At 39.7% G+C, this 27,143-nt stretch overlaps 1 protein-coding gene across 1 annotated transcript in view; it reads right to left on the bottom strand.

The window, feature by feature from the left end:
- Med12l (mediator complex subunit 12 like) overlaps positions 1 to 27,143 on the bottom strand; it is a 327,698-nt gene that overhangs the window by 39,730 nt on the left and 260,825 nt on the right. The window contains exons 21-36 of the mRNA XM_023704067.1: positions 21,856 to 22,083; positions 21,142 to 21,283; positions 19,373 to 19,493; positions 18,903 to 19,004; positions 18,099 to 18,212; positions 14,956 to 15,155; positions 11,427 to 11,615; positions 10,716 to 10,790; positions 10,411 to 10,601; positions 9,042 to 9,203; positions 7,038 to 7,149; positions 4,920 to 5,009; positions 3,932 to 4,041; positions 3,608 to 3,743; positions 2,635 to 2,802; positions 525 to 887 (exon numbers count right to left, since the gene is read on the bottom strand). Coding sequence (XP_023559835.1) covers positions 525 to 887; positions 2,635 to 2,802; positions 3,608 to 3,743; positions 3,932 to 4,041; positions 4,920 to 5,009; positions 7,038 to 7,149; positions 9,042 to 9,203; positions 10,411 to 10,601; positions 10,716 to 10,790; positions 11,427 to 11,615; positions 14,956 to 15,155; positions 18,099 to 18,212; positions 18,903 to 19,004; positions 19,373 to 19,493; positions 21,142 to 21,283; positions 21,856 to 22,083 — 2,503 coding nt within the window. The remainder of the gene's footprint in view (positions 1 to 524; positions 888 to 2,634; positions 2,803 to 3,607; positions 3,744 to 3,931; positions 4,042 to 4,919; positions 5,010 to 7,037; positions 7,150 to 9,041; positions 9,204 to 10,410; positions 10,602 to 10,715; positions 10,791 to 11,426; positions 11,616 to 14,955; positions 15,156 to 18,098; positions 18,213 to 18,902; positions 19,005 to 19,372; positions 19,494 to 21,141; positions 21,284 to 21,855; positions 22,084 to 27,143) is intronic.

Here is a 27,143-nt window from a genome sequence, read left to right as displayed (position 1 = left end):
TAAACTGCCACTTAATAATTTTCCGTTATTTAGAACAAAACATTATTTATTGTTAAGGAAGCAAGACGTGAAACAATTTTAAATAAATTTCATTTATCTTTTATAAAACTTGAAAATATGGTGAAAAAAATACAAAAAATTAAGATAAAATGGTGAAACAGATCTCAGGAACATACTATTGGATGGATATGTTAGATATAACTTTACAGAAAAGCAAAAAGTTTATGTTAATTTACTATAGATCTTAGTCACTTAATATACCATAAATATGCTTTAAAAAAAGCCTAATAATGAAAATACATAGGAGAATGGAGTTCTAAAAAATTAAGATATAAGGCACTGAAATATTAACTATTATTCACATAGATGGCTAAAATTAAAGTTATCATATTAAAGTTATCATATTCATATATATATATGAATATATATATATATATATATATATATATATCCTAAGAATATAATTTGGTCAATGGAAAGCCACATACTAGAGGTGGACCAATCTTTTTATTTCCCCTACTCACATCAACTCGTGAGCTTGATTTCGTCTTGCGCTTCCTTCCCTTGGTCTTCTTCTCTTCATCTGTTGTGGTTTTTCCCTGATCTGACAGCTCAGCTGATTTCCTTTCTGGTTCCTGAGAAATGGGAGATGTGGGCTCTTCCTCTTCCTCCTCAGGAGGCAGGGGCAGTGGCTCGAGGTAGTAGCTTCGGGGCTTGGGCATGGGGTGTGTGTGGTACAAAAGGAGGTGATGCTGCTCCTCATACTTAATCACTTTGCGGTCCATTCGGACAGTCCCGAACCAGGCCCATGACAGAGGAGCTGGGTTCTTCTGACCCTCAAACAAGTCCCAAGGGGACACCTTCTGCTTTGTGGAGACCTGGAGACCCTGTGGTAAAATAATGTTCTATGACAACACACTCAGATCTCTCCCTGATTTATAGGCCAGGCTTGCTTAGACATAGATGCACAGAGTATTTCTGCTGGTGTGAACCACATAGAATCCATCACACATGTTAGAGCTAACGAGCTAGGACCCTGGAGGGAAGCATCTAGCATTCAGACACTGAAGTCACTTCCACAGTTCTTTATATCACAAGATGCTCTGCTCAGGCAAAATAAAGCAGTCTAGCATATTTCACTGTGAAGGGGCATTTTCACATAGTCTGTTTTAGTTAAAAAAAAAAAAAAAAAGCCTCTAAAGTATACTACAAAGTAGATTTTACTACACTAAACAACAACCAGCTACAAATCTCCGGAATCTATTTGTTGTTTTTAAGCTAATACAAAATGTAAGTCAAGAAACAGTTAGCATCTAATAGGGTTCATGTTAACCTCAATCTAAACTTGCATGGACTTGATTTGATACTGCAACCTTTCATGAATTTAATAAGCCAATCTTTGAGGACAGTAATATTATCATTGAATTAAATTATGGCAACAGGTACAAATGAAGTGTTTCAGTTTGTCTTTAATGACTCTGGAAGAAGCATGTCAACCTGTTTCTGAAAACACAACTTTCTTACTTTTGACCTTAGTTGGTGACTGTCCCTTGAAAATTTCCCTCATATGCTAACTGGATCATGTTTGCCTCCAAACGGTCTCCCAAATAACTATCCAGTGAATCCATTACATGTGGGTACTCTTTTGTGGTAGGTTTCTAAAAGCAATCAATTACCACGTACATATTAACCATTTCCAAACTTCCGGGTTAAGGCGAGACCACTTGCCCGGTGTAAAGATCACACATCCAGATGTCTCCTGTTAGCACACTCAGGCTACCATGAATCCTGCTTTTCTCTTTCCAAAGACACAGGCATTGGGTATTCAGCCACTCTGAATGACAACAGCATTGTACTGCCTTTTTCTACCAGATACATTCTTTTATGCCTTAAATAAACTCTTCCACTCTTCCCTCTCCCTTATCATACTAGCTCCAACTAGTGCTTAAACCACCCCTAGACCATCTGCCCGCTGTCCGGGGGACTCTGCCAATGACCTTCCTCTCCCTGAGTCTGGTGGCTTTTCCTCCCAGCCCTCATACTCTTTCTGTATGATGACCCACAAATCTCATCACACTGTAATTGTTTATCTAGTTCCCTTGGGGCTCAGGGCCTGGGCCTCTATCTTTGTGATTTGCTCCATGTTAACTGTGGTTGCTCAGTGTTCACTGAAAGAGTTACTCACGGATCTATTTCAGAAAACTTTTTAAAAATACGTTATATAAAGCAAATGTCCATGTATTGTTCTTTAGTAAGAATGGATTGTAACAGTTAAAATAATTACACTTGAAACATATTTATCAATGAAAATTTCTTCATCCACATATACTCTGCTTGCAGTTCTAAAGTAAAACTAGAACTTCCTGTGCCTACACATACACACTAAGCTTTTACTTGGCTTTCCATTGGTAAATTTAGAAATCTACTTAAATTCATACAAACATTTCAGGTGAAGGCTCTTCAAAGAGCTAACCTATTTATAATACTAATGACCACTGCACTTAAGATAACAAGAATATAACTTTGAAAAAGTCAGAAAACTAAAAAGTCAAAAAAAATTTTATATATACCTAGGAAGGTTAAAAAATGAGTTACATAAACAAAGTTATGAATGAGAAAATAAAAAACATTTACTCTTGCCTGTTTTTTATCTATAGAGTCAAATCCAGCAATTTTGTTTCCCTTTGTGTCGATCAGAGAACCCATAGGTTCACAAGTGATGACGTCACACGTCTGTTTGGGCAAAGGGAGCAACTGCCGAACTTTGTCAATGCTTTCTGACCGCTTGTCTCCTAGCTCTTTCTGGGAAAAAAAGAAAAAGACAGAGGGAGAGAGAGAGGGAGGGAGGGAGGGAGGGGGCAGGGGAGAAGTGGGACAGACATTTAGAAATTACAACACAGGCAAAAGTTAACAAGAAGGAAGTTCCCCTCTGGAGCATATCCTTTTTTATAGCTTTCATGTTCTTTAACCCTGAGCACGGTCTGGGGAAGAACTCCAAATCAGTGATGAGTCTGTTTCATTTCTTCTATTTAAGTAGAAAATAGAGCATACATTAAAGCTGTCTTTTTATATAGCAAACATCAGAGTGCTGAAATGACAAAAATCTAGAGTAGCACTTGTATGCAGAAGACAGGAGCTGCAGCCTGGAACACTTTCCCGTACCAGCCAAGGTCAGACCATAAGGTAACCACCAGTTAATTTTATTTCTAAGGTCTTTATCTATATTTTATCCTTTGTGCTATTTTTCTTCAGCTTATTTGAAAGACTATGGTGATGGTTCATGAAGGGCCAGATTTACAAATATCAGTAGATGTGTATTTTTCAACTACATATGGCAAATCTAAACATGGATGTATCCTAAATAAATGTTTGATACCAAATGTCTAAGACAGATTTAAAATTAAACATTTTTTAATATAATTCATTTAAAGAAAAATTTATAGGATTATACGCTTATGTAATTTTTCAGCTACTGGTAAGCTAAGGTAAAACAAACAGCAAATCACCACACTAAATTAATTTAACGGATAGTAGTTTTAAATAAACTCTTAGATAACAAATTCCAGAAAGAACATGACCTCATAATATGAGCTGATGACAAACTTACTTTCAGTTTCTTTACTAAATTCATGTATGCACGCTTGTTCTCTTCAGATCCACCCGGGGATGCATTTGATAGGTCAGAGGCTAATGTTCCATTGATTAAAACGCCCAGCATGTCAAGCACTGTGGTGAATAATTCACTAGGAAGGGAAAGGAAATTCTGTTAAAGGCAAGCCAAGGCACCCTTGGATTACTGAGCATTTCTATCGAAGGCACAGAACTTTTAAAGGCATCTACATTAATAAGATGTGATAGAATTTGATCAGTACATCAGAAGTTATACCACGTGCATATATAATAAAATAAACAAGAAATGCTAAGAGCCTACTTGTTAGTGTGCATGTCAACGGTTCCAGAAGTAATTATCTGAAGGAGTAGCAGGGCCCAGTCTGTGGTCCACTGGGTGCTCCTCTGCACCGTGTCAAACATTCCTCCTACCTAGCATACGAAATACAATGATAAGTTTGTTTCGACAGACACATGGAGTGAGAAAGCAGGGCTTACTATACAGTCTAAAGACTATCCGTCTTCTTTCTCAATTAGCTACATATCACTATTTTTGGATTCTTTAGCATGGTTTGGTCATTCAAAAATTCAATAAAGAACAGTAATGCTTGAGTGTGGGCAGCAACAGAAATAGTCTTCTTCCTACTCTTTCATGATACTCAGTTTACGCTATAGTTATAGTTAAATTGAGCTGTCAAAACTGCATAACCTGATTATGTTCACCTTGGTGTTGCCTAATTTCTGTTCCATCTAAGCCTGTGATCACATTAGCTGAAGGGCTGCCAGTTTGTCTATGTGGACACTGGGTTAAAAACAACACATCACCCCATCATCCCCCAGAAAGGCCTTCATCTGGGTCTGTGCAGCAGGAGAGAACTCTTTGAAGGAATGTACAATGGTTAAGAAATTTTGAATTTCTATAAAATATCTCTGCAAGATGTCCTCCTAATCAATTTGATGGAAACTCACAATTCTGAGTTGAAGAATTTTAGTATTTTAAAAATAAGAACAGTAAAAGTTAATGCTCATCTCAAAGTCCTCTGAGCCTACTCTTCGCATAGACTAAAGAGAAACCTGCTTGATGGAGACAGGCTGGAGAAGACAGAGCAACGCTCAGACCACCTACTGCTGTCTAGAACTCAGCTCCCACAGGAAGCAACAGAAGGTTCGAGCGAGAGCAGTAGTTACAGAAGGCAAACAGCAGGACGCCTCTCGTTGGCTCTCCCCACAGCAGAAGCTGGAAGCTGGAGTTATTTTCACACATACAGTACGTGTATGCAATACAGGGAAAAAACTCGAAAATTCCTTACCAAATTGAGGCGAAGTTGTAGCGCTTCATGCATCATCTGCCGCGCCTTTATGTCGTCTTGGTATCGTTCCTCTCTCCAATTACTTAAAATCTAAGATCAGCACCCCACCCCCAAAAAAAGAGGAAAAAAAGGAAAGAAATAGCTTTCACTACTTAAAATTGAATTTTTCTTGTATTTAATTTTATTAACAACCAGAAACAAATTTTGCTTTAACAAATTAACAAAGTTGTATAAAAATTTAGCCTTCCTTCCTTTTCTCCATGAAGAGACTTATTTCTTTGTTCATCTGCCTTTGCAGAAGGAAAAGAAAATCTTACCAAATTGTACATCCCTTCGCTTAGTCTGAGAAAATGTTTTAGAAGACATCAAAGTGAGCAGTCACAAAATTTTAAAAACTACATTGTTTCACTGACCTTATGAAGAACAACACTAGAGAGCTAGAATTCCATTTTACACTGGTCCCATTTTATATTTCTAGGGATGTGCTATGAGCCCTAGAAAAGGTATTAGTAGAAGTTTGCTATCTTGACACATATTTTTCCTTGAATAACAGGAATGTAAATCATTTTGACAAAATGAGGCATCTCATGCATCCATCAAGCAAGTTGCATATAAATTTATAAAGCAGCCTGCTCCATTTCCTCACTGACACACATTAATGCTGGGAAAGGAAGCTTCCTGAGGTAAGGCAAGCCGCAGTGTGCTGTGCCCTAGAAGCAGATGTCACAGGAAACACACACACAACAACCAGAAAAAAATCTAGGTGCTAATGAGAGTCATTTTGCAAGAGTAAAATGAGTCACATGCAGAAGTGGTCCTTGGCAGCAGTGGGCCTGTGAGCAGAGGACAGGGCAGGGGAGAAGGAGCCCTTCCCCAACCTCATGCGGGCCTCTCCCAAGCTTCAATTAAGGTGAGAGGCAGCGAGCACACACAGTTCTCCTGGAGCTTGTAAGACACTCGTGAGACAAACACACACAAGTCAAGCTGAGCAAGTGGTGGGAAGCAGGGCAAGCAGAGAAGGAACTACAGCAGTCCGGCCCTGTTCTTAGAATGTGATCAAGGCTTCATGAGAAGGTAACCTCTGAACAGAGATGTGAATGAAACAAAAAGAGTACACAGGCTACTATCCCAGAGGAATCCTCCTCAAAGAGGAAAAAAGATGTGTGGGTGTTACAAGCAAAACCTGCTCAGCGAGTTCTAGGGACAGCCACCAGCCACTGTGGCAAGTATGGGTGAGCAGGGAAAACTAGGAAGCAAGGTGGAAGACAGCAAGTGTCAGTGATTTGGGGCCTTGCTATCCATACTGGGAGTTTTTTTATTACAGATGATGAGCAAAAAAAAGTTAAGTGCCCTTGTGCACTTCCACCCAGTCACATTCAGGAGAAAGACACAAGCCCATAAGTCACAGCACCGCAGGAGGGCTCCAACTGGCTCTGCACCAGTGTGAATGTCTCCTAAGGTCAATTTATCCATGTGCCTTGATTTAAAGTTTTGATTTCTAATTCAGTCATTCAGCTCCTCTGCAGCTCACAGAATGCCAACTGCCTCTCACAGTGATCAGAAGAACCAGGGCTGGGGGAAAGGTAACTTTAAGACTCTGCGCAAATGAACCAATACAATATACCTTCTGACTTACGAGTGAGTTTCGGATGTTTTCAAATGGGATCAAATTGAGTCTTGGCGGCCAAGAAAACTGACTTCCTGAAACTTCAGTCAGGTTGCAACCTCCCTATCACAGGGAAGCCCAGCCCGAGGAGCAAGGATGGGGCTCCTGTGCCTCACATCCCCCACACACTGGCCTCCACCAGGCCTTCTGCACTCATGAGACAGAGGTAGGACATGGGCGTATATTCTGCCTCAAAAGGTACAGGCAGCATGTAAGAATTTACTTTTATAGTCTGTGCATATGTATCATATGCATGACGTTATCAAACTGTTCACCTCGAGGTGATGAGTGCCGGGTTGGAGAATGGCATAGACTGCTGTTACTGGGCATCTCATCAAGACATATTCTGCCTTTATTTGTTGAATCTTAACATTTGCAAAAAAACAAAAAACAAAAAACAATGAATATCACTGGAAAGATGCTTGCCTGGCTTAACATTACACTTTACCTACCTGGTTGACTTGATTCTGGAGAGATGTCAGGAGGCCTTCCCGTTGCTCATCTTGCCCTTTCAGGCAGGTGAGGACCAGTGAGAGGAAAGGCTGCTGACTCAAGAGAGACATACTGCAAAGGAAGTCACCATAGCAAATCTGGTTAGACAGAACAGGCTGCTTCCTATCCCAGTAGTCATGTCTCCCCCTCTGGGACATCTGCTTTCATTATCTTACTAATGGATACAGAAGAGGTGGAAATTACCAAAGACCACTGGAAAAGTTAAATCATACCTCTACTTATGAAATTAAAAGCAACTGTAATGCATCTATTGGACTTATAGGCATTTATTACCCTGGAAGGCATTCAAAAACCAGTGCAAGTCTGCATACTGTATGTGCAGCAGCAGAGTGGTGCAGCAGAAGCGTGCTGAGCCCATACATACTACATGTGCATATGTGGTAAGGAGTAGGAGGTGATAAATTTGTGCTGGACATCAGTAAGTAGCACTTTAATGTATACATCAGAAAGAAGATGTATTTAATCGTGCAATAAAGTGAGACATTGAGAAACTTTTCACCTAGAACTGTTAAAGTGTAGGAAACAGGCCTCTCTGTGTGCAGAGATTGTCTTGGAGATTTGCCTCATTTTCAGCACTTTTTCAGATCAAATAGCAGGGTACTGGTACAACTAGGGTTACCAGCAAGCCCTGGATTGCTGCTAGTGACCTCTAGTGCCCAGCTCCACTAGCGCTCATACCTTTGCTGCTAAAGGGACTTCAAGGCATTTGGCAAAACTTCTAATTAAATTGCTATTTTAATACAATAGCTTAGAGAACAATCAACAAAGCAAGTGCTAAAAATAAACATTTCTTAAAATGAAATCTAAGCCAGAATACTTCAATCAGTTCCATCCTCTATAGGATTGATAGTCTCTGATGTAAAAATGACTTTCTAACTCTAAAAACACCTCTGAACGGGAAATTGAGCAACATACACAGCATCATCCACTAACACACACAATTTGAAAATCAGATTTAGGTCTCCTGTTTGGCTAATCAGAACTGACAAAGGTGGGGAAACAACAGAAGACAAGCAAAGTGTATGCCCGGCTAGGTCTCCACGAAATGCACTGTGCTTACGAGCGCAGTCTCAGAAGCCAGCCTGCCTGGGCTGAAAGGCACTTCAGCTCCTCTGCTGGGCATCCGTGCATCACTACGGGGCCCTGCGCTGCCTCAGCTCCTCCACCGTAAAGTACAGACACGGAGAACACACACCGTACATACGACTGCTGAGAGAATCCTAGTGTTTGCGGATATGGCGAATTTGTACAGGAAATAATATTGCATAAGATGTCAATAAAGGGCAGATATGAGAGATATGAGAGAGTATTGTTGATTAGAAAATAAGAAAAATGTTTGGCATATTTATAAAATGGAAGAAATTGCCACTTTATCTTGTGATGCTAATTCACAACATGAAGTTCTATTCTTCCTCAAAAATATAATCAGTTTTCCAAAGTAATTGTTGTAAACCTTTCCTTAGGCGTAAAGTAAATTATGAAGAAAACATTGGCTTTGGTGACTTAGAGATTTTCATACTTAGTCAGGAACAAGGGACTTAAATGTTGGAAATAGTAGTAACTACCTCAGGATCTAGCATGCCAGGATTAAAAATACTTGTTTATTATGAGCACCTTCTCCAGAAAATTAGGAAATTAGCAATTCAGAAAGTTACAGGTGGCCAATCCCATCTGACTTGCCTGATATGAAGTAGGGCTCAGAGCATTTTTCAAAAGCTTAGCAGTGATTCTGATGCACAGACAGAGTTGAGGACTGGTGTACTAACTATCACTGGGAGCATTTTAGGAACAGAGCCCTGCCTAACAGAGTCCTTTGCATTCCATTTAAAAATAGATGTCAGTGGATGCTTAGTGCAGTGACCATGTATTTGCAGGATACTACATCACCATAGGTATTCTTTACACTGTCATGTTAAGAGACACACCTTCCCTTCCAGTCCTACCTTTTCTGTTTCTGTCTGTCTCGCTCCTTCTTTGAGGAGGAGCCTAAGTGCTGTCCCTTCTCGAGCTCTTCCCCAGCAGCTTTCAGCACTCGTCCCTGCACAGACGTGGGCAGCCTGGCGATGAGGGGCGCCACCAACCACACACCCCTGCGTTCAGAGGAACTGAAATCAAAAGCAGGTGTTACACCTCAGAAAGTAGCCCCAGTCTCTGCTCTCCCAGTTGTGACAGAAACTCCCAAACTCTGAGCACCAGGTAAGGACCATTCTAGAATTGCACTATTATGGTTTGCAACTAGTTGCCCCCAAAAGCCTTATGCAGTTGTGGGGTGGACTTCTAGAGGTTGTGATTAATTCATGATCCAGTGTTGGGTTATGGGTATAAGTGTTTCTGGGATTATGGGCTTGAGTGCAACACAAACCCTGGATTGGGTAATCTGCATCAATATAAGGGAGGGAGAGGGCTTGCTAGTTGTCACAGCTGCTGCTCTGCCCTTTGCTCTTTGCTGTTTTCTGCAGCCATGAAAGGTTGCTCTCTGCCATGTGTCACTCTGCCTTGGAGCCAGCCAAGTATGGGCTGAAACCTCCACTAACTGTGAGCTAAATAAACCTTTCCTTCCTTCATTTTGGGTGTTGGGTACTTTGTCCCAACAACCAGAGAAAAGTCCCCAAGATATGTGTTTTGATTTATGTGCCATCTTTTCTCTTGCTCGAAAGACTAGTTCTTGCTTGCACCTTCTACCCACTCTAAAGAGAAGCAACGAAAGATTCAGTTCTGAGAGGACACTGGAAATGAATCTACTTTCTAGTATTTTTCTATGATTCTGGTCTGTGGTTAGTAGGATTCAGTCACTGTTCTGCTCAACAAATAATATACTTTCCTGTCCTTGTTAAAACATACAATGTTATGATTAAGTGTAATAATAACTGGTGGTTTTAAGTTTTAAAGTACACTAGTTATTCTTTTTTTTTTTTTTTTTTACCAAAATGATGAAACACAAATCTGCCTTTCATGATTGAAGGATTAATTCAGAATTTCATATGCCTACTTGCTCTAAATTCTAAACAAATATCTACAGAATGATTACCATGGAATGCAGCCTCCTAAGGGTCACTGCCAACATGAATCAAACCTGAGTCCAACAAGAGATCCCAGGTGTCAAAGGCTACTTAAGCATGGATTGACAATGCTGAGAACAGTGTTGACCCAGTTTCACCCTTTCCATTATTACCAAACTGTAACTGTCACTTACAAGCAATTACTTTCTTCACATTTCCTTTACCTTAATGAAAAATACAAATAGTAGATAAATAAACCTTACCATTACATGTGAAAAATTAATGATATCCCAATAAAACTACACTAGAATACCTTAGGAAAGTCTTTATTCCATTCTGTCTCGTGCCACTGGCATCAGCACTTCCAATACCACTTGGGTTGAAGAGACTCATGCCAGGATTAGAGGAGTTATTATTTAGGTCTGCAGACTGCTGGAATACTTCTATCGTCGCCTTAGCAATATTATCCAGTAAGTTGTTCATTTCAGCCACAGAGCCGGAGCCCTAGAGTTAGACAGAAGAAAGCTAGCGCACCCATAGTCCTCCACCTTCAAACATCAACGTGGCTTTGCTTTTCATAAAACTCCATTCACATACATGTGCCCAATATATACTCACAGGGTCCTTCAGGCACTGCTTGATCATTAGCTGAAGCTCAAGCCAGGACTGTCTCAATGTCCACTGCTCAAGATTCTGGTTAAAAAGAAAGAACTGAAATGCTAGGACTATTGAATCAATTTTAATATACAATAAATGCAGTATATCATCTTTTAAGAATGAAAAGAACAATGATACACAAAGAATTTATATGAATCAAAGGCTTATAATCCTGTTACATATATTCAGCACACACACACACACATACACACACACACATAACATCAAGATAATGTAATTGACTCAGCTAAGAACTAGAAATAAAACAAACATGTTACCTATCAAAATCCATTTATCTAATGTAACCTATCCCAATATAATTTTAGTATTTCTAGGATAATATATTAAGACTGTCCCACCACATGTAAATATAGTGCTAACTCAAAATATTAATATTTGCTTTATATATAGATATAGATATATAGATATATATATCAGCATTTATATCTACTTAGCAGTAAAACCTTGGCAATTGCACAGCAAAAAAAAAAAAAAAAAAAAGAAAAGAAAAAAACTAAAGAACACAACAGAATTAACTGAAGACAAGAATTAATGAGAAGTGGGGGCGGGGCACAAGCAGGGGCGAGGGAGAGGAGGGACGGAGGGGGCAGTAATTCTCCTAATATCAGACTATGTTAAATGACAGAAGCAACAGCGGGGCGCACGAGTCACCTGCAGGATGCGCTTGATGTGCTGTCGCTGCAGGTTGTCCCCCTCCGTGCACTCCTTGATGCCGTGGGGGTAGCAGATGAGCTGCAGCAGCTTCTGGGCTTGCATATTGGAAAGCACAGGGTCCAGGATGAGCTCCTTATCCGTGCACAGTCTTTCAGGTTCTTTTAAGCAATGTTCTCCTACCCATTCCTAAAAAGAATATGGCAGTGAGGCTGACAGGCACCGACTTTCTATGTGACTGTGTAATATGTGCTAAGTTCACAGGGCAACAGGCACATGAACTTGCCAAGAATCTTCCAGTTTCAAAAATTACATGAAACAGGTAGATAGAAAATTTTTCAAAACAAATTTCCAGCAATCTGACTTCTTAAAAATATAGCGTATATCTTTATTTTAAAAAGTTTTAAAGTTTATATGCAAAAAAAGAAAAAAAATACATAGCATATGTTTTCAACTAGAATATAAGGCTTGATTTATGACTCTTTTAAAATGTCTTAAAATTTGGTATAAAATGGTTTTATAACATGTAGCCTTCATAATATGTATAGCATACATGAATGGTAGATCACTGAACAGACAACACAGTATAACAAAAATTTTAAAAACGATCTTCCTCCTTGATACTACTGTGTATGTTGCTATTCCAAATGGAAAACTGTGTGCATCTACTTTCTATACAATTACTTTTCTTATGATAATTTGAAAGAATCACAACTACTGGGTCAAAGGGTATATCAAAAGTTTAAAGCTAATTGTCCTCAAGTTTCTCCCAATTTAATCTCCTAGCATCTTTTCCTCACCATTTTTTCAAAAACAAATTCTTGTACTATGGGAGATGAGGTTAAAAAATCAGAAATGGTAGCAGAGCTCAATTTGAAATCAGATCTATTTCAGATCAAGTATATTTCTTAGTCACCACACCAGAGACTCGATGCTGTCCATTAAAATCTCCTGAGGAGTTTACAGAACTCCATTCTCAGGTCTTATATTAGACCAATTAAATCAAACACAGGTAAAGGTACTGAGATATTATGTTTGCATTTTTTTCTGTAGGCCTCAAATTCTTTCTTTCTTTCCTTCCTTCCTTCCTTCCTTCCTTCCTTCCTTCCTTCCTTCCTCATTCATTCACTCATTCAGTCAGTCATGGCTACTGGCCCTGGTAAGCCAGGTACAAACTCCCTGGCAGCCTGCTATTGGGCTCAGATGGACTTTCCTGGTACCAACGACAAGGAGCCTACACCAGACTGCACACCAGCTGAGCTCTAGGATCTAAAAACTGGTGTGTATGCTCACATTGGGAACTAAACCATAACACCTTTTCAGCAACTATATAACTATTCAGCTAATCTTATCATGGTTAGAATAAACCTGTAACATACAAAAACACTGCACAACTTTATATCTATGGTAAAATACAAAATATATAAGTCCTATCACTTTTTCCTAAGTAAGAAGTATTCACTCATTTGTTTGTTTGTTTATTTATTTTGTATTTTAGGGAAGGGTCTACAGGGTGTTCAGGGTCTCACTACTAGTGATTTGTAGTGATCTGCCTTTTTACAGCCTCCAAAGAGCTGGGATTACAGGTGCATGCCACCACAACCAGTCTCAATTGCTATCTCAGTGTGCCCCAGGGGTGGGGCCGGCATGGCAGGTCCAGGGATTGAACCCCTAGCCCCTGCACCTGCATGCAGGTGCTTTAATCCGCTGAGCTATTTGGCTGGCCTTAACAACTATTCATTTAAAAAACATGAAAGGGGGCCGGGGAGATGGCTTAGTAGAATATGCACTTTCCTGGCAAGTGCAAAGGTCTGAGTTCATTCCCTGGTTCCACCAAAAAAATAAAAATAAAAATAAAAGTAAAAAATAAAAAAAAAAAAACATGAAGGATGCAAATGATGAAATAGACCAACTCAGGCAGGGAGGGCCAAACAAAGACATATGGGAGACAGAGCTCATCTCTGGATACTTCATGTGCAGTGTAATTATGTATTTCTATACAAAGACCTGGGATATAAGAGAATTTACACAGAATTTAAAAACAAATGAATCTATTTCTATTTTAAATATAGAATACATTAGAAATTCAAATAACCTTTGAATGCAATATTATGAAACTATTGGAAGAAAAAGAAGCACAAAGCAATCTTAAACTTCTCTTAGTAACGTCCTTTTCCTCGAGTCATATGGTAATCATTCCGAAGCACAGTATTTTGGGTGTATTGAAAATTAAGCAAAATAGGTAAGGCAGCTGATGCTGCGGGAATGCAGAGTCCTGACACTGCGAGAGTGCAGTGCGGGACAGTCAAGCACACTTCAGAGCTGGGCTAACACTGGAGGTGTCAGTGTGAACTCACAGTTACACAGACATGGACACACACACACGTTTATGCATATAGATGTAGGTTGTTCTTAGCTCTGTCTGCTGAAAGACCTGGGAACAGCAGCACAGCAGTCTCCTTAATGTGCATGCAACATACTAGTTCTTGCTTTCTAAGCACTGTGCTCTACCAAACAGAAGCAGCACTCTGTGGAGGACGTGGGACGGCAGCTCTGAGGCAGGGGATGGGCTGGAAAGTGGGAAGCTCGCCCAGGACAACCTGGACACTAGAGTAACTAAGGACAACATATTCCACATATGGATGATAAAAAAACACACAGGTAAATAGAAGAAAAGGCTAGGGCTTTCCTTAAATGGTGAAAAAAATGATATTGTGCAGGAGGAAATGGGGGGTTACCATTTTGCACCTGTAACAGCTGGTTTGGACAAAAACCAAAATGAATGCGTACAAGGGTGGGGAAATCTGCACATCTTGAAGTGCCTCCGCAAGGAACTCTTATTAATTACAAGAGGTTAAATGGTATCTATACAGTAGAGAAAGCTTAAAATTAAAATGGAGATAGCTTAATCAACGTTAAATCACCAATAAGGTACAAATGGACAGTGTGTGCCTTAAGACGTGGGTACCTGGAAGAACACAATTTTACTTCTGTAGTTTCTTGGCAAGAGTTGTATAATCAGAAGCTAATCTTCAGGAATCTTTAGACTAATGCACTAGCAATAAGACAAATGATCAAAGTGGAACATGGCCTAGAGATGACTAAAAACTACTCTACCAATCATAAGTTTCCTGGTGTTTAGAAAATATAGTTTGAATATGTCATGAAATGAAAATGGAAGTATTCAAAACTCAAAGAAAAAAAAAAAACCACCATCTACTCAAAGGGTTCAGGAAGAAAATAAGCACCCACATTCATACAGACAAATACAATCATAAGGCTCATGCAGGCAAAATATAAAAATTAGCACATATAAAGAATATTTTGTAGACCATTATTGCTATTATTATTATTATTATTATTATTATTACTATTATTGCAACTTCTCAGGAAGTTTGCAATTATTTCAAGATAAGGTAGTGGCAAAAAAAAAAAAATCACCTGTGTGCAAGTTTTTTACAATAGTGAGCATCTATCTTCAGAAGTTGTTGCATTTTCACGCTAAGAGGCAAAATGAACTGGAGAATACCTGTTGGCAGATAGTCCTGAGGACGTATCTGGCATATTCTCTTAAATTGGCAGTCTCTATGGAAATGCTCTTCCCGCAAGGTTTCACGCTCTGAGAGGCGGTCCAGATATCATCAGTGTTCCCATCACGCCGTAAACTTCTCATAGCGAAGTCGTCATTCTTTAAAGAGCTGACACTGTTACTGCCAATTTTGGCGTCTCCTAAATGAAAGGATCACAAAAGCAAAATCACAGAAGTTCAGAAGATTGCCAAATATTTGAGAGGAAAATGAGGCTAGCTCTCAGGGATTTAAAATATGTGAATGATGTTATCACATGGTCAACTGTTTAGCAAAGAGAGAATGAATCAGGAGAATAAATGAAAGAGCCTACAGAACTATCAGACATGGAGAAAAGGCGAGTTCTCAGCTCACGCCTTCTGCTTGCAGAATTAGACACACTCACCAAACTTGGAAAGGCCACCATGAACCACACTGGAGAGTCACAAAACATTGATTTCACTAGAAATTTAAGCATGAAGGTACTCAAATTGATTTGACTAATAGACAAGGAAAAATGGATTACTCACCCTATTAGATGTCCCTTTTCCATTTCTTCTCTTACAATGACTTATTTTCTATCCATAGGTCAAGAGAAAAGTTTTGCCTTAGCTCACCTTACTATCAACTTCTTGCAAGAGAGATTTATTTCCCTGGGAATGGAAAAGGGCAATGCATACTAAGGAAGCCCTGCGAGTAGGGCATTCATAGAATAACCCATGCCTTTCACCTTCTCGCTGTAACATCCAAATGAGAACCCTCACCTCATCAATCTCTACTTTCTCAGTGAAATGAAGATAAGAAAAGTGTTATCCTCATAACATAGTTCTGAGAGGAAACAACTGAACAGAATACATTTGAATAGCCAGAGGAAACGTTTAGTGGTTAAAAAAACAATATCCTATTTTAAAAGTGAGAGTCCTATAGTTTGGCAGTAAGGATTGCCAAAGTATAGCAGAGCATTCAAACTTGTGACTGCTTACCAACAGGACCTAAATAAGCCTTGAAAAGAAAGTTTCCTGGGACAAAAAATAAGTATAGGCAAACCCTTTGTGGCCTGAAGCAAGTGAGTGAAACTAAGCCCACATCAGTATTAGAAAATCTTTTAAAACCTGAAATTTTGACTCTGCTGAAAAAAAAAACAAAAACCCTGAACATTCACCTACAAAACCTAAAGAGGAGGATGCATAAACAATACACTGCAATCTGCTCATATGCTACCATACATTTCTCAAATGAAATGCAAATACAAGAATAATTCCTATTCATCTACTGGAATTTATCTAATGCATCAGAGATTTTTTAGGAACTGAAGGAATGAACACCAAACACCAACATTTAGTATGTGCTCTTCATCATTAAGTGATAAAAATAACTATCACTCCATTTCAAATTAAACAGCTATGGGATTTATGAACCAAATTCCATGTGCCAATCCCATCTTCCAATCTGTAGATGTATTCTGGTAAATAGGGATTGGGAGGATACTGGGAGGACACTGATGATGTAGTAAATTAAAGCCTCTTTAGATCAAAAAGAGACAACAGCCCCGCCTGGGCCAGCCCCAGGCCAGCTATGACCGGCTAGGGAGGAGACTAGGGAAGGCGGGCAGCCTGTGCCAGGACCTGTGCTACTGCGCAGACCACCGAGCAAGCCAAGCGAGCAGTGAGAGCCTGGCCCAGGGTGCGGCTGATATGCGGCCAGCCCGACCCCGGCCCACTCGGGCCCTAGAACACCGCAGGAGGAGTCAGCTGTGCCTAGACGGCCTGTTCGTTCCTTCATTCAGGGGAACTGACTGGCCATCTTTCCCTACAAACATGATCTGGGTAGAGAAATTTTACTCACTAAAATGAGCATTTAACATAGGCGGCAATACCACAAACTCCTAGAGCTCAGAGGAGAAGCTGCAGCTCCTCAAGGTAATTCTACTCTCCCTCTTTGCTACAAAACTTGTGGGCATTTCTTAAGAATATACTGTTTTTCTGTGAACTTTTAATAGGTTGTTCTATTAAAAAAAAAAAAAAAAAAAAAAAAAAAGACCTCTCGTATTCTCCCTTGTCATTCCTGAATAACATCTCCCCAAACAGGACAGGGTTACTGCCTCGCTCATATTGTTTCTTTTCTTTCTTACTTTTAAATTTTGAGACAGTTTAGCTAAGGTGCTGTGTAGCTGGAGCTGGTATTAAACCTGTGATCTTCCTGCTCAGCCTCCTACTGTGCTAAGATTACAGACACGGACCACTACTCTGGCCCACACTCCCCTAATTCATGTTCTTTAAGAATCATCTACAGCAATTCCTAGCCACTCCATCACTGTTTTAATCAAAGAGGGCTCGGTAAGATTAGAAGAGGTAACTATTACTTAGTCAACACCAAAAAGAGGTACTTAAATAGAGAATTAGGCATTATCAGTTCAAAAATTCTTAGTCCTTCAAATCCTTTATTAATTTACAAAATAAATATTTCAGAGTGCTATACAGTACACGAACCGCAAGCATTATTATTACTTCAAGAGAATATATACAAATAAGGATGTGAGGGCCAATTTTTTAAAGAAGGAATTAAAATTAAGGATTACTACGATAGCTAATGGTTAACATAAACACAATTAAATCAATGACCTGACTCATGAAAGAACTATGGCAGGAAACTTAAAACTTGATAAGGTCATAAGAGCAGCAGAACCTGTGTGACTAAGAAGCTTGGCTTTCTGATGCGCTGCCCCTGGAGTACACCCGGGCTGGGGCTCGGACCCTTGGTCACGTCCAGAGGCAGTCCCGGCCCTCATCAAGCGGGACTCCTGCCAACAACAAGGGCAAAGCAGCCCTGCGGCTCCTTTTTACACTGCAATGAGATATCCTGGACTTCAACAAAACAAAAAGTACTATTTGTATTTCCCTTCTCCAAGAGTCACGCTAGATAAGGGACAGAATTCTGCAGAGTTCAATCATACTTGCAGGAGGGAAAGTTAAAGACTTTTTCCAGAACAATCAAGGAAAACAAACCATGTTTCCAATAACACAAATTAGATTCTAACTTGAATACACATTATTTTGCCTGCATTTCTGGTGATTAATCAAGAAACTCAGGGACAATGTAGTCTTACCGAGCATCATAATTGCTTTTAAGACAGCAAAAACAGCTCCCACTTCGATGCTGTTGTGAGCAGCAGCTAAAAGGTGCCTATCACAAGATGACCTTATTCCAGGGAGAGGTTTGCCTACAAAAACAACAACGAGCCTTTAACAGTCTCACCATCATCATTAACCGCCTGTCGTAATCATTTACAGTTAGCAAGGCCTTTCACTGTTAGGTTGTGGGCGCTTAATTGCCGTTAGCTTGCTCTAATTGATGTTCCATGAATTCACTGACACTGCCAGTACTCTTACTTAACCTTTTTTTTTTTTTAATTATTAAAGCAATGTTTTGCTCTGTAGAGAGATGTAGCAAAAAGATTAGTAAGATTCCCACGCAGACACCTACATATCTACATGGAAATGATTCTCAGGAACAGACTTTACTAACAATTCTTACCTCTTTTAACAATCCTGTACCTGTCTACAATTCTTACCATTTTCCTGAGGAAGAGGATAAAAGAAACACCATTACCTTAAGGTATGCTGGTATGGTTCAGAGATGACTGCACTGCCCACCAACAGGGCATGGCCTAAGAGCCAAGGTATTTTTATTATTTGCTAACTCCTGGCTTTTCTTTCTCAATATATCCTGATATTATATAAGTAAAAGGTGCTGACAGCACTCTTGGTAGCATTTTCTCACTCATTCATCACCACCAGATCAAACCCACAAAAATCAGGAAGGAAATTACAAATGGACACCCCACTTGTTATTTCAGAGCATATACCTCTACACAAAAATGTAGTAAGAGGTTTTTCAGCTGTGGGCTCACCCGCTGCCTGAGGCAAGAAGCAGGCCTGCGGAGCTCGGAAGAGATGAAGCAGGAGTCGGCATGTCATTCTTGCCCCGGGCTCTGCGTCAGCATCTCCACAAGCTACGAAGAGAGGATGAAGACGCACGCACGCTCGTTAACAGAGTCAAGAACAAGTCCTTCAGGTTTTCTACTACAAGAAATTTTCAGGGATAATTTAATTAATTTTTCTGATAGTAAGAAAATAAAGTAGTGGCTATACTTTTCTGAGAAACTCAAGTCAAGTGCTTCCCAAAATTAGGTAATAGATCCTCTTTAGCAAGGATCTAGGTGACTTTGTATAGAACAGGTATTGAAATGAAACTCTTACCATCTCTAACTGACACTACACCCCTTGGCAACATACATACACCTTACATTATACTTTCCCTATGTTTACTACACTACAGGAAAACTTCTAAATACAAACACAGCTCTGGATGCCTCCTTACCTGCCGCTAGGAGAGAGGGAAGGGCGACGTGCTGCACGACGTCCTCCAGGGAGAAACACTGTCGTGCTATCAGAATAGCAATGAAAGTAGCTAATGAATCATGGAATGAAAGGTCACTCACCTTCAAGAAAAACATTGACAGGTTTTAATATCTAACACCCTTTTAAATATGCTATAAGATCAATATTCTCTAAGAGAATGTAGGCATACCAATAAGATCTCAAACCCTAACATTATCCAGAAGATAGAAATGATAACTTCTCATGACATTTGGCATGTAGGTCCATTTCTACTTTATAAGACAAAACACGTGGTTTACCCACATTCAAATGGTATAAGAAGATACTTGGCTTTACCTTACACACATGCAATGGAAAAGCTACACACACACACACACACACACACACACACACACACACACAAATTTAAATCACTCAAAGTAGTAGTATGAATAGTACTTTTGGCAGAAAGCAGTATGTTAGGTCATTTAAAGGTAAGAGCACTTGGAAGTAGGAAAAATAAAAGACAGTCTAGTAGGAAAATAAGACAATAGAGTTCCATTTTGCAACAACTGGCTAGATTTTGTTAATGTGATTAGTTTTATAAATAACTTTGAAAGTTTACAAGTGACTCCAAGATTTAAAGAATAGAGACAGAGGAAGGTAAATAATTCAGTCACAGGCAAAGCTAAGGAATTCTCTTAGCTTCGTAAATTCGTAAATCTTACAAGACATTGGCAGAGAATAATAAGAAATGACTACTGCCACCTTAGCTTTCATTTTGATTGGTTCTACAGGCCAGGGACTATGGCTAGCAATTTATAAAAGTCACCTCATCTAACAGCACAAGACTGTAAGGCTCACACTATTAATAATTCCATGTTAATAGATGAGGAATTAAAGCAGAATACAAAATATAAAAAAGAACAACCAAGAGGAAAGGAACTAAAAGATAAAAACTTGGGTCTTTTCCGCCTGGAAAGAAAAAGTGTCATCACTAATAAATTTTATGTGTATAAGATCTTAACCTACACAATGGAGACAGAGAGATAAGACTGTTTACCCAGTCCAAGACAACTAGGGAGTAAGCCCTCAACTGAGAAGCAACTTCAAAAATGTTATTACTGTCGATTATAAAATATACTAGTCTATGGAAGACTATTATAAAAAGTGATAATATGGAGAAAAAATATCAAATTTATTTTTTAATAGGAACTCACACGTCATGCATACAAGCTAACATTTAAGGAATTCACATACAGGGAGAAAACGGTATTCCCCTGAGGAAATAGGAGGGGTGACACTGTAACTTTTCATCACGGTCCAACACACAATCACTAAGACTGAAAACCTTCTGAATCAACACTTGAGCTTTCTTAAGCAACACAACATCCATATTGTTAGACAGCATATACACTGGTTCTCTTCAAATTATAAAATGGTTATGTCGTCAACCATGAAAAACCCTATCTACATGGTTAAAACAAAGATCTGAATAGATTGCCCATACATTTTTAAAACCTCAGAATAATGAAACTTTTAGGAAACTCTTGGTACTACTGCTATAGATTAATCCATTTATTTTGTTTTTTTATTAAATTGTGAGCAACTGCTCTGTGGCTTACTGCTTTTAGACAAAAAGCATATTTTATAATGTTGCAGCTGACTACACCAGAAAACCAAAAAAAAAAAAAAAAAAAAAAAAAAAAAAGGTCAATTACCCCCTAGCTAAATTCTTAATTACAGTCTTACATGAAAAAGAAAACTTACATCTACAGTGCAAAGTACATCATTAAACCCCCACACGTGATTTGAAGAACAACACAGAGCCTTCAGAACCCCCAGCCACTCTGAACTCAGAACGGTACAGCAAGCAGTCAGCTCAGAGGAGAAATTGGCTATGTCGTTAATCCTAGAAAAGAAAGAGAAAAGAGTAACCTTTTTCAAAAGACAACTGGTCATAAGAGATGTACATGGGGAGCATATATTTCACTGTCACGGAGCAAATCATCCATCTTCTTAGATTTAAGGACATAATACTTATCAAGTAATCTATAGAAACTTAGGCAAGACATAAAAATAAATGTGTACAAATGTTTTTGAATCGCTGTTAATAAATCATACATGTCAATTACCATTATAAGAAATCTAAGCATCTTCTCTTTTATATTTTTTATTACTTGTCTCTTAAAATAGATCCTGTAACTTATGGACTGCTAATGTTTTTGAATCGTGCCATTACTAAATCATCATACATATGTCAATTATCAGATCTAAAATGTCTCATGCCAGAGCAGTAAGCCAGAAAGCACTGTCTCAGGTTATGCAAAGCAGAGGGAGGTAAATGCAGGAATAAAAGACAATGGGGGTGGGGGGTTGCTAGCCACACATGAGCTCAAACAGCTACTGGCAAGCTCCAGTCCACAGCAGCACCAAGGGGGCAAATCCTGGACGAAACATGGACCCCAGAGTAGGCCGCCTCACCTTCCAGCATCCTGATGGCCCATACACACATTCATGAGGGTGTTGCAGACAAAGCTGTAGCGATTGGCAGCATTGTCACTCAGGATCTTGCCCAGCATTGAGTAGTTGATGCTTCGGGCTGACGGATTCTCAATAAAATCCATCATGAAGTCTGGATCCCATCGCAAGTTGGAATTTGCAGGCATCACATTATTGTATATGGTTTGCTTTACTTTTGAACAGGCACTACTGAGGTTATAAGAAGAAAAGTTAAAAAAGGGAAAACTAGAACTGCAAGAAAATTATTTCACTTAAGGGCATGTTAAATTGCAGCAACTGTACTACATTCCTAGAAAACATTCATGTCATGAGTTCTTCATGTCCATGTTTGAACAATTAGCATTGGGCACACAGCCTGGCATGCAGTAACTCCTTAATGAACACTAGCAGAAAGGATGGGGAAAACAAAGCAAAAATAAGACATTTGGTTAATAAATATTATTTCCTAAATTTTTCCTACATTTTACATGTTCTAAACATCAAAGAATTTACTATACTTCCAAAAATTTTCTCGTGGGCAAAGTAATTTTTCTCTTTAGCAAAACATTATTAGTTAGCAATAAAGATGGATTCAGTTACACACAAGGAAAGGTGTGGTGCTGCGGGGCTGAGCGCACAGCCTGAAAGGCTATTGCTCCAGGTACAGCGCAGAGCCCAAGCTCCTGCGGGCACCGTGGCACAGCCGTAGGGAGGAGGCCACATTCCGTGTCCTAAAGACTTTGCACCCCACCAGCAGGATAGAAAGCATACACAAATTCTAGGAGAGTGAACAAACCACTATGTCATTCCTAAAAAGTTACTAGGTTGTGTTTCTTAGCACCATTAATACATTTTTAAGAGTCTTATTTATCACATCAAAACACATCATGTTTCAGTGGACTACATCTGAAGAGAAAACATTAGAAGTCTGAAGGGCGCTGGACTGTATCACCCCAGTGTTGGTCAACAGATGTAACTAAGGCCTGATATCAAACACCACACTCAGGCAAACCAAGCCGCTCACGTCCACGCGGTGAGTGAGCGTCCAGGCAGCCCTCGCCTTACACATTCAAGGGCTCTTCTCTGCTGTGCACCAGAAATGCTATTTTTTTCTTTTCTTTTGTTTTTATTTTTTTACTTTATTTTTGCGCAGAAATGTATTTGTGGTTAGAATGCTGTGACCTCTTTGGTAACCCCCAAAATTCTTTGCACCCACCTCAATAGAAGTTAGAAATCAGTGCCTCAAAACTGGAAAAAGCTTACACATTCTTACCCGATTGCTGCCATGGCTAACAGCTTTAAGAAATCAGAGATTGTTCAGCTTGGAGTTTACTAAAATGTAACTTCAGTCACCCTCCTTCAGAATCACCTCTGCCACGTTTGTTAAGAGCACAGATTCACAATTCTCACTGAGCCCACTGAGCCGCTAACCTTAATAGGCTCTCCCAGATGACTCCGATGACAACGCCTGGAAAGCACGGCCTCAGAAAAGACTAAGGTGAACCATTAAATGCAATAATTGCATCTTCTACAGCCAGTGTAGCCCTTTGCAGCAACCTTACGTAACAACTTCACAGTTAACACTGAGAGACCTAAGTTCGCAATCCCAAGTTAGGCCGTTTCCAAAATGACGACCATTCTACTGGCCCCAGGGTTTTCAAGCCATCCTTATTCTTTTCTGCTCCTTCCTAGCTCCCATCCTGACCCTGTACGTCTGATTTCCTCTGACTTCCTGTAAGCAAAGTGTGTAAGTATACAGACTTCTGCACACTGCAAAGCATTGCCTCTTCTTTACTCAACTTCCCATTTAACTACGCCAGTCTTTTCATGTCTAAAGAGCTAAGGACTCTGCTTTTCTTTCTCAGTTTTATGAGCTCTACCTGACTTTTCCTCCAATACACAGCCCTGTCCAGAGCGCCTGTCTCCAGCTAGCTGCACAGCTGTCTGAGTCCTGTGGCTCTGGCTGACTTCCCCTTTCACTTCATTTCTAGCCTTCCTACCTCATTCAGCGCACTCTTCCTATATGACAGTCTATGTTTTAACTCAGTGTCAGCTCCCACACAGACTCCACTCAGTGATCTACACGTAGGGAAGCCAACAACTTGAGACATTTTTTTTCTGCAAGTGTATGTATTCGAAAAGCCTGGTAAAGCAAATAAAGCAAAATATACATTGAAGTCAAAAGGATTTGTGCTCGTCAAGGCTTCACTAAGCATTAACTATGACCAGGAACAATCATTTGTTAATAAGAAAAGTTATTTCTACTTCCTGGGATGGCAATAAGGACTTAAAATCTTGGTGGAAACAGCCAGCACAGCACCTGGTATAGAGCACAGCTCAAGCAGTGGGAGATATATATTCCGATTTGGGACAACAATGTCCTCCAAAATGCTTATGAGTTCAGAGGTGGAGCTTCTGGGAGGTGACTGGCACATGGTGTGTCACCATCATTAGGGGACGGGCTCCCTGTGCTGGTGGGCGGTGGGGCCTAGGCGAGGAAGGGGGCCACAGAGAGTGAGGTAGTTTGGCGTGTGATACGCACTCTCTGGCCCCTTCCTCCTTCTCTGGCTCTTTCCTTCTGTTTACTGACTGTTCGGAGGTAAGCAAGCTTCCTCTGCACCCCCTTTCCTCCTGATGCTTTTCTCCTTTGGAGTCAACTGACCCTGCAGTGTAGCCTTGGAAACTGCAAGCCAAACCAATCCTTTTCTCTTTGAAGCTGCTTATCTCAAGTATCTGGAACAGAGATGAAAATCTGCCTAATGCAATGCAATTAGTGTTACACTTCCTCAATTATCTGCCTCACATAGGTCTACGGGTGTGTGAAAAAATAAATAAATAAAAACAAAAGCTAGAACAATTTTGTTAGTATGGTAACAGAAATACCTAAGCATCTAGTTGTTTGTCCATTTTTTCCAATTCCAAACTAAAATCATCACTCTGAACATATCCCAAGAAACCGGGTATTGGGCACTCACATGTAGTCCCAGATACGAGAGTGAGGCAAGAGAATTACTGTAGCCCAGGCGTTCCAGACCAGCCTAGGCAACAAAGGGTGGCCCTGTCTCCAAAAACCGATATCCAAGGAAAGCTGTATTTTTAATCCTTCTTCTTCTAGTGGTGAAGGTAGTTCAGACAGTTTACTTGAGCTATGCTACTCTACCAATCCTGACTCCTCACCACCCATCCCCTAATCTCTACACACCATACGCGCATTACTGAAATTATTTATCCTATTTGTACTGCACACAGGAACAGGAGGGGTTAAAAAAGCTACTAAAGCAATCTGAGGAAGTTCACAACTGTGGCAAATGCCACATATCATGAAAAAAGTCTGAAAAATATAATCCAAAACTGAAAGCTCTATGTGGTATAACAAAAGAAAATATTTATTACATCATTTCTGTGGAAAAGGATTTCCTAAGACTCCCACGGTGATTTACAAATGATCATCTTGAAACCTAACATGTCACATAGTAATACATTTTTACCAATACACCATTAAAATATGATTTTTCTTATACAATCTTTCATTCAACAGTAATGTGCACAATCAAGTGTTTGGGGCCACAAAGCAGCATCTCCATAGTGCCTGCTAAGAGCCACACATTCTTCCAGGCAATGGGATAAGGTAGAAAGACAGTTTCTGCTCTTGTGTATGTTACATTCCAGTGGGGAGCCAGGCAATAAATAAGGATATGATGTGTTGGAAATGGTGAAGTACTAAGGTTAAGAGAATGACTGCTATTGAAGTGAGGTGGTGAGTGAGGCAAAGCTAGGAATGAAGCATGGAAGTGGGCACACAACCGAATGCAGGAAGTGCAGAAGCAGGGCCAGCGCAGGTGTCAAAGCCCAAGGTAGGGGCCTGCAGACGGTGCTCAAAAACCAGGGAGAATCTCTGCATGGCCAGAACCGAGTGTACAGAGGAGAGGGGGCGAAGAACAATCTCGAAGCCTAAGACATTTGGATTCTATAATGCGTGGGTGGAACGCCACTAGAGTCATTGCTAACTGTAAAAAAGTCCTCAGTGGGCAGTACATTAAGCATATGCCCAAGCGGGGCACCAGTCACCAGTGAGGCTGATTCTGTTGCTGCCCGAGCAAGAGACAGCCCTGAGGACCATGACGAGGCTATCAGACAGTTGCTATATTCTCAGTAGAAGTGGAAGGTAGCACTCATAGTTTATAAACAAACTAGCACAAGGCATGAGAGAGCAAAAAAAACTATAACTGATCACACTCCCTTTTCCTTCTGAACTCCAAATTCCTTTTGCCAGAAATTATCTCTTCCTACTCTCCCATTATTTATAATTAACTAAAATTGCTCAAAATAACATTAAGACTTTTTCTCTTCTTAATTTCTTACACATGTCTTTTTTGCTTTCTTCTTCCAATTTTACATGCATATATCTGGTAATATGAATAACTGGTTGGAAGACAACACTATGTATCACAAAAAATACTGTGAAATTCATATTAATTTTGTTAAGTGAAAATCTGTATCACTTGTAATTTTTTGTTTTAATACTAATTTGCACTCTCTTATAAAATAAAAAAAGAAGTTAAAAAAGTAACATTAAGATTTTATGATTCAGCATTTGTGCTACCTGTAATGGTATCAAGTACTAAGATAAAAAGAATATCATGGGGTTGGGGTGCCACTCGAGAGGGACACAGACGAAGTGAGGTAGGCATGCAAACAGATCTGAAAGAATGTTTCAAAATAGAAGAATAAAAAGAGTATTTCTTGCAAGTTCATCTCAAAATTGTAATCACAGCTAAACACAGTAATTTGTAGTGGGTTACAGTCATTGCAAGAGGTAGTTCAATATGAATTGTGGATAAGGACTAAAAATATAAAATTATCTTGTGTAGAAATATAATCTTCTAGAATTGTTAAACATAAAATGTTAAAGCAGCAAATTTATTAAAATGCACAACCTGATAGCAAAGGCATCTGTGAAGTCAAAGCCAGCACAGAGGCTAGCTACAGACTTTACGGCATCTTCTTATAATTAACTCACATATGACTCTTTTTTTTTTTTTAAATTTTATTTGTGTGTGTGTGTGTGTGTGGCCAGCTCAGCCCACCAGGGGGCAGGGCTGGCTGGCATGTGGTGCTGGGGGATTGAACCGAGGTCCCTGTGCTTTTTGCTAAGCTTGTTCTAAGTAGGTGCTTAGACCATTGAGCCATCTCACCAGCCCCTCACATATGACTCTTACTGGGAGATGTTGTTCAACTTTATCAAGTTGAACACGAATCAAATAAAATTG

This window comes from Octodon degus, unplaced genomic scaffold, assembly GCF_000260255.1.
Source record: "Octodon degus isolate 3935 unplaced genomic scaffold, OctDeg1.0 scaffold00186, whole genome shotgun sequence".
Lineage (NCBI taxonomy): Eukaryota > Metazoa > Chordata > Mammalia > Rodentia > Octodontidae > Octodon > Octodon degus.
The sequence above is the reverse complement of the archived record's forward strand: the minus strand, read 5'-3'. Positions and strand labels throughout refer to the sequence as shown.